At 60.7% G+C, this 12,224-nt stretch overlaps 1 protein-coding gene across 1 annotated transcript; it reads right to left on the bottom strand.

Moving 5' to 3' along the window:
• Window positions 1-1,740: 1,740 nt before the first annotated feature.
• On the bottom strand, window positions 1,741-11,777 carry lsm14aa (LSM14A mRNA processing body assembly factor a; the record flags this gene model as incomplete). The annotated part of the gene is given in 12 exon segments (XM_083916348.1): window positions 1,741-2,506; window positions 2,607-2,847; window positions 3,220-3,258; window positions 6,950-7,115; window positions 7,201-7,348; window positions 7,350-7,384; window positions 7,743-7,971; window positions 7,973-8,073; window positions 8,296-8,455; window positions 8,609-8,772; window positions 10,289-10,498; window positions 11,774-11,777. Coding segments are annotated over 12 exon segments (1,521 nt in total). The 3' UTR covers window positions 1,741-2,482.
• Between the last annotated feature and the right edge of the window lie 447 nt (window positions 11,778-12,224).

Raw genomic sequence — 12,224 nt, 5'->3', positions numbered from 1 at the left:
CTGACAGACCTGAGACCTGACAGACCTGAGACCTGACAGACCTGAGACCTGACAGACCTGAGACCTGAGACCCTGGACCTGACAGACCTGAGACCTGACAGACCTGAGACCTGAGACCTGAGACCCTGGACCTGAGACCTGAGACCTGGACCTGACAGACCTGAGACCTGACAGACCTGAGACCTGAGACCTGGGTCCTGACAGACCTGAGACCTGACAGACCTGAGACCTGACAGACCTGAGACCTGGACCTGACAGACCTGAGACCTGACAGACCTGAGACCTGACAGACCTGAGACCTGACAGACCTGAGACCCTGGACCTGACAGACCTGAGACCTGACAGACCTGAGACCTGACAGACCTGAGACCTGACAGACCTGAGACCTGACAGACCTGAGACCCTGGACCTGACAGACCTGGGTCCAGACCCCCCACAGGGTCCTGACCCCCCCCCCGTCCCACCCGCCCCTCCTGAGGACCACCTGTAGAAAAGTCCACGCAGACAGCTCTCTTTGTTTTTCTAGTCTTTTATTTTCTATCATAGATGACATCACTTCCTGCAGCGTGGGCGGGTCGGGCGGGCGGGCGTGGCCCACGGGTCGGGTCAGACGTGGCGCGGTGGTCCAGCGTTAGTGGCGTTGAAGTCCGAGTGTAACAGCTGTTGGTGCTAAAGTGAGAGCGTCACGGTGGCGTCTGAGGGAAAGTGCTGGAGCAGGTTCGAGTCCCAGAGACACGACAACATTTAAAGGTCCGAACATTTAAAGGTCTGAACATTTAAAGGTCCGAACATTTAAAGGTTTAAACATTTAAAGGTCCGAACATTTAAAGGTTTAAACATTTAAAGGTCTGAACATTTAAAGGTCCGAACATTTAAAGGTCTGAACATTTAAAGGTCTGAGCATTTAAAGGTCTGAACATTTAAAGGTCTGAACATTTAAAGGTCTGAACATTTAAAGGTCTGAACATTTAAAGGTCTGAGCATTTAAAGGTCTGAGCATTTAAAGGTCCTGGTTGTTTAAGTGCTCTAAACAAAGATATGATGATTGTTATATTAATGATTCAGAGACGTTTGAAATGAACTAAACCTTTGTTTTGAACGTTATTGTTTTATATTATTTATGTTTGTTGTTATTCTGCAGCCGTGAGTCCGTGAGTCCGTGAGTCCGTGCTTCATCATTTAACAAATATGTTAATTAACAGAAACAGTTTAGAGTCAAAAACGTTTGAGATGAAACGGAGAAATCAGGAGAGATGCTAACAGGACGTGGCTAACAGGGGTTAGCTCGGGGCAGCACGGTGAAGGCATTCAAAGGTCTTTTTTAACCACTAATGCTGCTGAAAATAACACACACACACACACACACACACGAGAAGAGTCCCTACACACACACACACACACACACACACACACACACACACACACACACACACACACACACACACACACACACACACACACACACACACACACACACACACACACACACACACACACACACACACACACACACACACACACACACACACACACACACACACACACACACACACACACACACACACACACACACACACACACACACACACACACACACACACACACACGAGAAGAGTCCCTACACGCACACACACACACACACACACACACAGGAAGGAGCCCATTGGTGCTTTGTTGTGTGTGTCTGTGTGTGTGTGTGTGTGTGTGTGTGTGTGCGTGTAGGGACTCTTCTCGTGTGTGTGTGTGTGTGTGTGTGTGTGTGTGTGTGTGTGTGTGTGTGTGTGTGTGTGTGTGTGTGTGTGTGTGTGTGTGTGTGTGTGTGTGTGTGTGTGTGTGTGTGTTCAGCAGCATTAGTGGTTAAAAAAGACCTTTGAATGCCTTCACCGTGCTGCCCCGAGCTAACCCCTGTTAGCCACGTCCTGTTAGCATCTCTCCTGGATTTGTATCGATGGTCTGATTATTGCAGCAGCCGCCGGTTCGATTCCATCATGTGAACTTTTGATCTCTGAGTTTTTAAAGATGAAGACGTTAAATAATCGTCTTTAAACGCTGAGGAGCCGTCGCTCGCTTGCTTCTCTGAGACGCTTCAAACCTTCCGTGCGGCGCCGGAGAAGAGCATCACGGTCTGGTGCGTGCGGCGTGAAGAAGAGGAGAAAAAGAATCAGACGGGAGCGAAATGACCACAGGAAGTAGAAAAACACGGGTTAGAAAGGTGACGCAGAACCCACCCCGCCAAAATAAAGCTGTGTCAAAGAAAAACGAGATCAAAGACGGAACGGAGAAAAGACGTTTCTACAGAAGGACCCGCCGTTTCGTGGTCGTCGGTCGTTTCGTGGTCGTCGGGTCGGTGGTCGTCGGGTCGGTGGCGTGGGAGCGTGGGGGCGCTCGCCTCCGTGCTGGTGACAAATAAACAACTACAGGAGACGACCGTCGGTATTTTACTCAAACTATTCAGGTTCCATCCGAGGTCACGACCTCGACACTACGCCGCCACTTTGTTCTCCTTCTGCAACCAGAGGGAGAGAAACACGTCAACCACACGTTTACAAAGGCAGGAGATCAAACACGCCACGGCGGGGGCATCAGTGCGGCGGCGGGGGCCTCACCCTGTACGCTGATAGGTCTGCAAACTCCCGCCCGGCCTGGTTTCCTCTGTAGCCGCCCCTGAAGCCGCCGCCCCCCTGCGGCGGCCCGAAGGAGCCTCGACTGGCCGAGCGTCCGCGGCCTCCGCGGAAACCCATCCCACCGCGACCACGGTAACCGCCGCGGCCTCGGCCCTGACGGAGAGGAAGGCCGAACGTCTCCGCGTTCATCCTCCTCTCCTCCGCCCAGGTCTGTCTGCGCTCCCTGAGGAAGAGGAGGAGGAGGTGAGGAAGAGGAGGAGGAGAGGAAGAGGAGGAGGAGGTGAGGAAGAGGAGGAGGAGAGGAAGAGGAGGAGGTGAGGAAGAGGAGGAGGTGAGGAAGAGGAGGAGGAGAGGAAGAGGAGGAGGTGAGGAAGAGGAGGAGGTGAGGAAGAGGAGGAGAGGAAGAGGAGGAGAGGAAGAGGAGGAGAGGAAGAGGAGGAGGAGGTGAGGAAGAGGAGGAGGTGAGGAAGAGGAGGTGAGGATGAGGAGAGGAAGAGGAGAGGAGGTGAGGAGGAGGAGAGGAAGAGGAGGAGGAGAGGAAGAGGAGGAGGAGGTGAGGAAGAGGAGGAGGAGGAGGAGGAGTGTGTGACCTCACCTGGGGAACCCTGAGCCTCCAGATTTCTCGTTTGCTTTCCTGTTGAAGAGAAAAACAGAGAAATCAGAAACATCACCGACCGAGGGGGACTCGCACGGACCGAGGGGGACTCGCACGGACCGAGGGGGACTCGCACGGACCCGAGGGGGACTCGCACGGACCGAGGGGGACTCGCACGGACCGAGGGGGACTCGCACGGACCCGAGGGGGACTCGCACGGACCCGAGGGGGACTCGCACGGACCGAGGGGGACTCGCACGGACCGAGGGGGGACTCGCACGGACCGAGGGGGACTCGTACGGACCGAGGGGGACTCGCACGGACCGAGGGGGGACTCGCACGGACCCGAGGGGGACTCGCACGGACCGAGGGGGACTCGCACGGACCGAGGGGGACTCGCACGGACCGAGGGGGACTCGTACGGACCGAGGGGGACTCGCACGGACCGAGGGTGACTCGCACGGACCGAGGGGGACTCGCACGGACCGAGGGGGACTCGCACGGACCGAGGGGGACTCGCACGGACCGAGGGGGACTCGCACGGGCCGAGGGGGCCGGTACGGGCCGAGGGGGACCCGTACGGACCGTCGGGGACCCGTACGGACCGAGGGGGACTCGTACGGACCGTCGGGGACTCGTACGGGCCGTCGGGGACTCGTACGGGCCGAGGGGGACTCGTACGGGCCGAGGGGGGACTCGTACGGGCCGTCGGGGACTCGCAGGGACCGCGGGGGACTCGTACGGACCGCGGGGGACTCGTACGGACCGCGGGGGACTCGTACGGACCGAGGGGGACTCGTACGGACCGAGGGGGACTCGTACGGACCGAGGGGGACTCGTACGGACCGAGGGGGACTCGTACGGACCGAGGGGGACTCGTACGGACCGAGGGGGACTCGTACGGACCGAGGGGGACTGGTACGGACCGAGGGGGACTCGTACGGACCGAGGGGGACTCGTACGGACCGAGGGGGACTCGTACGGACCGAGGGGGGACTCGCACGGACCGAGGGGGACTCGCACGGACCGAGGGGGACTCGCACGGAACCGAGGGGGACTCGCACGGACCGAGGGGGACTCGCACGGACCGAGGGGGCCGGTACGGGCCGAGGGGGGACCCGTACGGACCGTCGGGGACCCGTACGGACCGAGGGGGACCCGTACGGACCGTCGGGGACCCGTACGGGCCGTCGGGGACTCGTACGGGCCGAGGGGGACTCGTACGGGCCGAGGGGGACTCGTACGGGCCGAGGGGGACTCGTACGGACCGTCGGGGACTCGCAGGGACCGTCGGGGGACTCGTACGGACCGCGGGGGACTCGTACGGACCGAGGGGGGACTCGCACGGACCGAGGGGGACTCGCACGGACCGAGGGGGGACTCGCACGGACCGAGGGGGACTCGCACGGACCGAGGGGGACTCGCACGGACCGAGGGGGACTCGCACGGACCGAGGGGGACTCGCACGGACCGAGGGGGCCGGTACGGGCCGAGGGGGACCCGTACGGACCGTCGGGGACCCGTACGGACCGAGGGGGACCCGTACGGACCGTCGGGGACCCGTACGGGCCGTCGGGGACTCGTACGGGCCGAGGGGGACTCGTACGGGGCCGAGGGGGACTCGTACGGGCCGAGGGGGACTCGTACGGGCCGTCGGGGACTCGCAGGGACCGCGGGGGACTCGTACGGACCGCGGGGGACTCGTACGGACCGCGGGGGACTCGTACGGACCGAGGGGGACTCGTACGGACCGAGGGGGACTCGTACGGACCGAGGGGGACTCGTACGGACCGAGGGGGACTGGTACGGACCGAGGGGGACTCGTACGGACCGAGGGGGACTCGTACGGACCGAGGGGGACTCGTACGGACCGAGGGGGGACTCGCACGGACCGAGGGGGACTCGCACGGACCGAGGGGGGACTCGCACGGACCGAGGGGGACTCGCACGGACCGAGGGGGACTCGCACGGACCGAGGGGGGCCGGTACGGGCCGAGGGGGGACCCGTACGGACCGTCGGGGACCCGTACGGACCGAGGGGGACCCGTACGGACCGTCGGGGACCCGTACGGGCCGTCGGGGACTCGTACGGGCCGAGGGGGACTCGTACGGGCCGAGGGGGACTCGTACGGACCGTCGGGGACTCGCAGGGACCGTCGGGGGACTCGTACGGACCGCGGGGGACTCGTACGGACCGCGGGGGACTCGTACGGACCGCGGGGGACTCGTACGGACCGCGGGGGACTCGTACGGACCGCGGGGGACTCGTACGGACCGCGGGGGACTCGTACGGACCGCGGGGGACTCGTACGGAACCGCGGGGGACTCGTACGGACCGCGGGGGACTCGTACGGACCGCGGGGGACTCGTACGGACCGCGGGGGACTCGTACGGACCGCGGGGGACTCGTACGGACCGAGGGGGACTGGTACGGACCGAGGGGGACTGGTACGGACCGAGGGGGACTGGTACGGACCGAGGGGGACTCGTACGGACCGAGGGGGACTGGTACGGACCGCGGGGGGACTCGTACGGGCCGAGGGGGACTCGTACGGACCGAGGGGGACTCGCACGGGCCGAGGGGGCCGGTACGGGCCGAGGGGGACCCGTACGGACCGTCGGGGACCCGTACGGACCGAGGGGGACTCGTACGGACCGAGGGGGACTCGCACGGACCGAGGGGGACTCGCACGGACCGAGGGGGACTCGTACGGGCCGTCGGGGGACTCGTACGGACCGCGGGGGACTCGTACGGACCGCGGGGGACTCGTACGGACCGCGGGGGACTCGTACGGACCGCGGGGGACTCGTACGGACCGCGGGGGACTCGTACGGACCGCGGGGGACTCGTACGGACCGCGGGGGACTCGTACGGACCGCGGGGGACTCGTACGGACCGCGGGGGACTCGTACGGACCGAGGGGGACTGGTACGGACCGAGGGGGACTGGTACGGACCGAGGGGGACTGGTACGGACCGAGGGGGACTCGTACGGACCGAGGGGGACTGGTACGGACCGCGGGGGACTCGTACGGGCCGAGGGGGACTCGTACGGACCGAGGGGGACTCGCACGGGCCGAGGGGGCCGGTACGGGCCGAGGGGGACCCGTACGGACCGTCGGGGACCCGTACGGACCGAGGGGGACTCGTACGGACCGAGGGGGACTCGCACGGACCGAGGGGGACTCGCACGGACCGAGGGGGACTCGTACGGGCCGTCGGGGGACTCGTACGGGCCGAGGGGGACTCGTACGGGCCGAGGGGGACTCGTACGGGCCGAGGGGGACTCGTACGGACCGTCGGGGACTCGCAGGGACCGAGGGGGACTCGTACGGACCGCGGGGGACTCGTACGGACCGCGGGGGACTCGTACGGACCGCGGGGGACTCGTACGGACCGCGGGGGACTCGTACGGACCGCGGGGGACTCGTACGGACCGTCGGGGACTCGTACGGACCGCCGGGGACTGGTCCGGACTGTCGGGGACTCGTACGGACCGTCGGGGGACTCGTACGGACCGTCGGGGGACTCGTACGGACCCTCGGGGGACTCGTACGGACCGCGGGGGACTCGTACGGACCCGCGGGGGGACTCCTGCGGACCCTCGGGGACTCGTGTGGACCCTCGGGGGACTCGCGGGGACTCGTGCGGACCCTCGGGGGACTCGTGCGGACCCTCGGGGACTCGTACGGACCCTCGGGGACTGGTACGGACCCTCGGGGACTCGTACCTGGTGTCGTCACAGGAGATGTTGTCGAAGAAGGACTTGGACTTGTCGTAGTAGCAGTTGGGGCCCAGGGGGTCGCCCTCCTCCTCAGCGTGGCCCTCGCTGCTCTGGGTCTCGGCTCCAGCGTCCCCCTTGTCCTCTCCGTTCAGGACTTTCTCTGTTTTCTCGTCTGAGAAGAGAAACACGATTATTATTAATATAATAATTGTTAATATTAATAAAACTGAATCACGTTTAACAGTGATAATAAGAACCTTTGAGCTTGAGTTTGCTCTGGAACTCGCGGTCGATCTCGTCCTTGTTGAACTGCGCGTTGGCGCTTTCAAAGTCAAAGTCTTTCTCGAACTTCATGGGTCCGTCTCTGCGGACGTTGAAGCGTCCGCGGCCGCGGTGACCCCCCCCCTCGCCCACGCCGGGGTCCTGGAGCTCCAGCAGACGCTGACCCACACAAGAAAGGAACTCTTCAGCAACCTGGGGGGTCTGTGGTCTGAGGGTCTGGTCTGAGGGTCTGGGGTCTGTGGTCTGAGGGTCTGTGGTCTGTGGTCTGAGGGTCTGTGGTCTGTGGTCTGAGGGTCTGTGGTCTGTGGGTCTGAGAGTCTGAGGGTCTGGGGTCTGGTGGTCTGTGGGTCTGTGGTCTGAGGGTCTGAGGATCAGAGGTATGGGGTTCTGAGGGTCTGGGGTCTGAGGGTCTGGGGTCTGAGGGTCTGAGGTACGGAGTCTGGGTCTGGGGTCTCACCTGGTGGTCTGGAGTCTGGGGTCTCACCTGGTGGTCTGGAGTCTGGGTCTGGGGTCTCACCTGGGGGGCTGTAGACGGAGTGGGGCAGTCCTGGTCCTGGTGGGGCCCGGTCTGCAGCAGTGATGTGTGAGGCGGAGACGGTCCGGGGCAGGGCCCAGCTGTGGCTGCTGCGGCCCCCCCTGACGGGCTCGCCCCTCCTGGCGTCCACGCCGTCCTGGTGCTGCACCTTCAGAACGCCGGTGGGGGGGGCCGTGCGGCCATGGGCGGGGCTCCTGCGCCCCAGACCGGGGGGCCGGGGCCGTGGGGGCTGCTGGGGCCGACGGGGCGGTCTGGACCACCTGCTCCAGGGCCGGGCTCTTCCTCAAAGGGTCCAGGCCGGGGCTGCTGCGGCCTGCAGGGACCGGACCAGACCGGGGGGGGGGGAGAGACCAGGGGAAGGGGGGGTCAGAGGAGATCAGTGATCAACAACAGGATCCAAACTTTATATATTTTATATTTATATAAAAGTTTAAATATGAAACGCGGCTGAACCCTCCTCCGTGTCTGTGGCGTGTTTAACGTGGGACCAGAACCACGGACCTGGACTCTGGACCCTCGGGGATCAGGGACTCACCCACACCGACGGGTCCAAACTGGGGGGACACCAGGGGGCTGGTGCTGAACTGGTTGTAGGCAGGAACCGGGGCCCGGTTGAAGAGGCCGTAGGACCCGACGGCCTGGAAGGGGGTCGGGGCGGCGGCGGCAGAGGACGAGGAGCTGGAGCTGATGGAGGACTGAGGAAGAGGAGGAGGAAGAGGGTTAGAGTCACACACTGAGGCGGCTCGGCCCGGCACGGCCTGTCCCGGCTCGGCCCGGCTCGGCCCGGCTCAGCTTGGCTCGGCCTGTCCCGGTTCGGCCCGGCTCCGGCGGCTCTGGTGAGGGCGTACCTGCACGATGGCGGGGTCCTGGGGCAGCGAGCACGTGGGTTTGGGCGGCTCGCACACGGTCAGGTCCTTGATGTCGCTGCCTCTGAAGATGATGTACTCGAACGTGTCGTCCCGCGGCGGGATGGGCCGGTCGGTGGGACGGTCCTCTGTGCCAAAGGAGCGCACTGAGAAAACAAAGTGAAAGAATTCAGGACTGTGACAAAACACCCTTTCAAAATAAGAGTTCCGGGTCCAAACAAACAGAACCACGGTCTGAACATGTGAAGGATCAGGATCAGGACCAGGACCAGGATCAGGACCAGGATCAGGACCAGGACCAGGATCAGGATCAGGATCAATGATCAGGACCAGGATCAGGACCAGGATCAGGATCAGGATCAATGATCAGGATCAGGATCAGGATCAGGACCAGGACCAGGACCAGGATCAGGATCAGGATCAGGATCAGGGTCAGGACCAGGATCAGGACCAGGATCAGGACCAGGACCAGGATCAGGATCAGGATCAGGACCAGGATCAGGGTCAGGACCAGGATCAGGATCAGGATCAGGATCAGGATCAGGACCAGGATCAGGATCAGGATCAGGGTCAGGACCAGGATCAGGATCAGGACCAGGATCAGGATCAGGATCAGGGTCAGGACCAGGGTCAGGACCAGGATCAGGACCAGGATCAGGATCAGGATCAGGACCAGGGTCAGGACCAGGGTCAGGACCAGGATCAGGACCAGGATCAGGACCAGGATCAGGATCAGGATCAGGATCAGGGTCAGGACCAGGATCAGGACCAGGATCAGGATCAGGGTCAGGATCAGCTCGGTGCTCAGTTAGAAAGAGGTCAAAGGTCAATGATGATGTTTTTAAAACTCTGTTCAAACAACGGGAACACCAGGCTCAGACAGGAAGTCTTATTCTGAAAGGGTGTTAGGTCATGACAGGGGAACTGTTCTCCACAGCGGTGATGTCGGGGAGCGACTTCAGTGCGACACACAACAGATCAGCGGTGTAACGTTTGATACCGTCAGCGTGTTTTAGTGTAAAGCTACAATAAAACACATTAAACTCGTCCCTGTTTGGGGCGGCAGTAGCTCAGTCCATAGGTGCCTTGGCTGGGAACCGTAGGGTCGCTGGTTCAAGTCCCTGTGTGGACCATATATGGAGCGTGGACTGGTGGCTGGAGAGGTGCCAGTTCATCTCCTGGGCACTGCCGAGGTGCTGTTGAGCAAGGCACCGAACCCCGCTGGTCACTGGCAGCCCCCTCGCTCTAACATCTCTCCTCAATTGCATGTATAGGTCCTGGTTGTGCATGTGTGTATTTTCGGGCCTGTGTGTGTGTAACATGTATGATAATAAGAGTGAAAATTGAATTTCCCTGTGTGGGATAAAAATAAAGTAATTCTTCTAATTCTTCAGATCAGATCATGATTATCAATGTTCCCTGTTTAGACGTGTGGATGATCAGTGGGAGCTGCGTGGCGTCCGCTCTCAGTGGGAGCTGCGTGGCGTCTGCTCTCAGTGGGAGCCGCGTGGCGTCACGGTGACACTAACAGGAAGTGACCCTGGACCTGACTGGAGCTCTGCTGCACCTGCTGCTCATTACACGGATAAAGAGACGGAGGCGTGTGCTCATAATCTGTGAGCGCGCAGACGCCTGAGCATGCGGACTACTGAGCATGCGGACGCCTGAGCATGCGGACGCCTGAGCACGCGGACGCCTGAGCACGCAGACGCCCGAGCACGCAGACGCCTGAGCACGCGGACGCCCGAGCGCGCAGACGCCCGAGCACGCAGGCGCCCGAGCACGCAGACGCCCGAGCACGCAGGCGCCCGAGCACGCAGGCGCCCGAGCTCGCAGACGCCTGAGCGCGCAGGCGCCCGAGCACGCAGACGCCTAAACACGCACACCGATACAGACGCACCTGTTTCACACCCGTTTCTCCCCCGTTTCACACCTGTTTCACACCCGTTTCTCCCCCGTTTCACACCTGTTTCTCCCCCGTTTCACACCTGTTTCTCCCCCGTTTCACACCTGTTTCTCTCCCGTTTCACACCCGTTTCTCCCCCGTTTCACACCTGTTTCTCCCCCGTTTCACACCTGTTTCTCCCCCGTTTCACACCTGTTTCTCTCCCGTTTCACACCCGTTTCTCCCCCGTTTCACACCCGTTTCACACCTGTTTCACACCCGTTTCTCCCCCGTTTCACACCTGTTTCACACCCGTTTCTCCCCCGTTTCACACCCGTTTCTCCCCCGTTTCACACCTGTTTCTCTCCCGTTTCACACCCGTTTCTCCCCCGTTTCACACCTGTTTCTCCCCCGTTTCACACCTGTTTCTCTCCCGTTTCACACCCGTTTCTCCCCCGTTTCACACCTGTTTCTCCCCCGTTTCACACCTGTTTCTCCCCCGTTTCACACCTGTTTCTCCCCCGTTTCACACCTGTTTCACACCTGTTTCTCCCCCGTTTCACACCTGTTTCTCCCCCGTTTCACACCTGTTTCTCCCCCGTTTCACACCCGTTTCACACCTGTTTCTCCCCCGTTTCACACCTGTTTCTCTCCCGTTTCTCTCCCGTTTCACACCTGTTTCTCCCCCGTTTCACACCTGTTTCTCCCCCGTTTCACACCTGTTTCTCCCCCGTTTCACACCTGTTTCTCCCCCGTTTCACACCTGTTTCTCTCCCGTTTCTCCCCCGTTTCACACCTGTTTCTCCCCCGTTTCACACCTGTTTCTCCCCCGTTTCACACCCGTTTCACACCCGTTTCACACCTGTTTCTCCCCCGTTTCACACCTGTTTCTCCCCCGTTTCACACCCGTTTCACACCTGTTTCTCCCCCGTTTCACACCTGTTTCTCTCCCGTTTCACACCCGTTTCACACCTGTTTCTCTCCCGGTTCACACCTGTTTCTCTCCCGGTTCACACCTGCTTCTCCCCCGTTTCACACCTGTTTCTCCCCCGTTTCACACCTGTTTCTCCCCCGGTTCACACCTGTTTCTCTCCCGGTTCACACCTGTTTCTCCCCCGTTTCACACCTGCTTCACACCCGTTTCCGTGTCTCTCTCTGACTCTGTTGGTTGTTCCGCACCAACACACAGACGAGTGTGTAAAAGCTCCTTAAATGAACCACTTCAGCACAGTTAGCATGCTAATGCTAATGCTAAAGCTGACTCATGTTGAAAACATTCATATTTATTCTTCATAAACAATAAACACGTGATAAACTAACTTCTGTTTGTCTATGAAGCTAAACTGTGAATCAGCTGAAGCTACTTTGACATTAGCTTCATACTTTTAGCATCGCAGCTTCAAAACAGTGACGCTGTTAGCCTTAGCTTATGCTAGCCAGCTAGCCCTAGCCACCTGGCTAACGCTAACTGGTTTGTTGTCGTTCTGAAGTTTAAACCTGACGTCACTACGTCACTAACTTCATTTACACCGTTATTTTTATTTAAAATATGAAAACACACACACACACACACACACACACACACACACACACACACACACACACACACACACACACACACACACACACACACACACACACACACACACACACACACACACACACAGTAAACAACAGGAGCTTAAGCTAGCCTCTCTCGGCTTGTTAGCATAT

This window comes from Echiichthys vipera (assembly GCF_963691815.1).
Source record: "Echiichthys vipera genome assembly, chromosome: 7".
In the NCBI taxonomy this organism is placed as follows: Eukaryota; Metazoa; Chordata; class Actinopteri; order Perciformes; family Trachinidae; genus Echiichthys; species Echiichthys vipera.
Note: the sequence above shows the minus strand (reverse complement) of the source record. Positions and strands in the feature narration are given on the sequence as shown.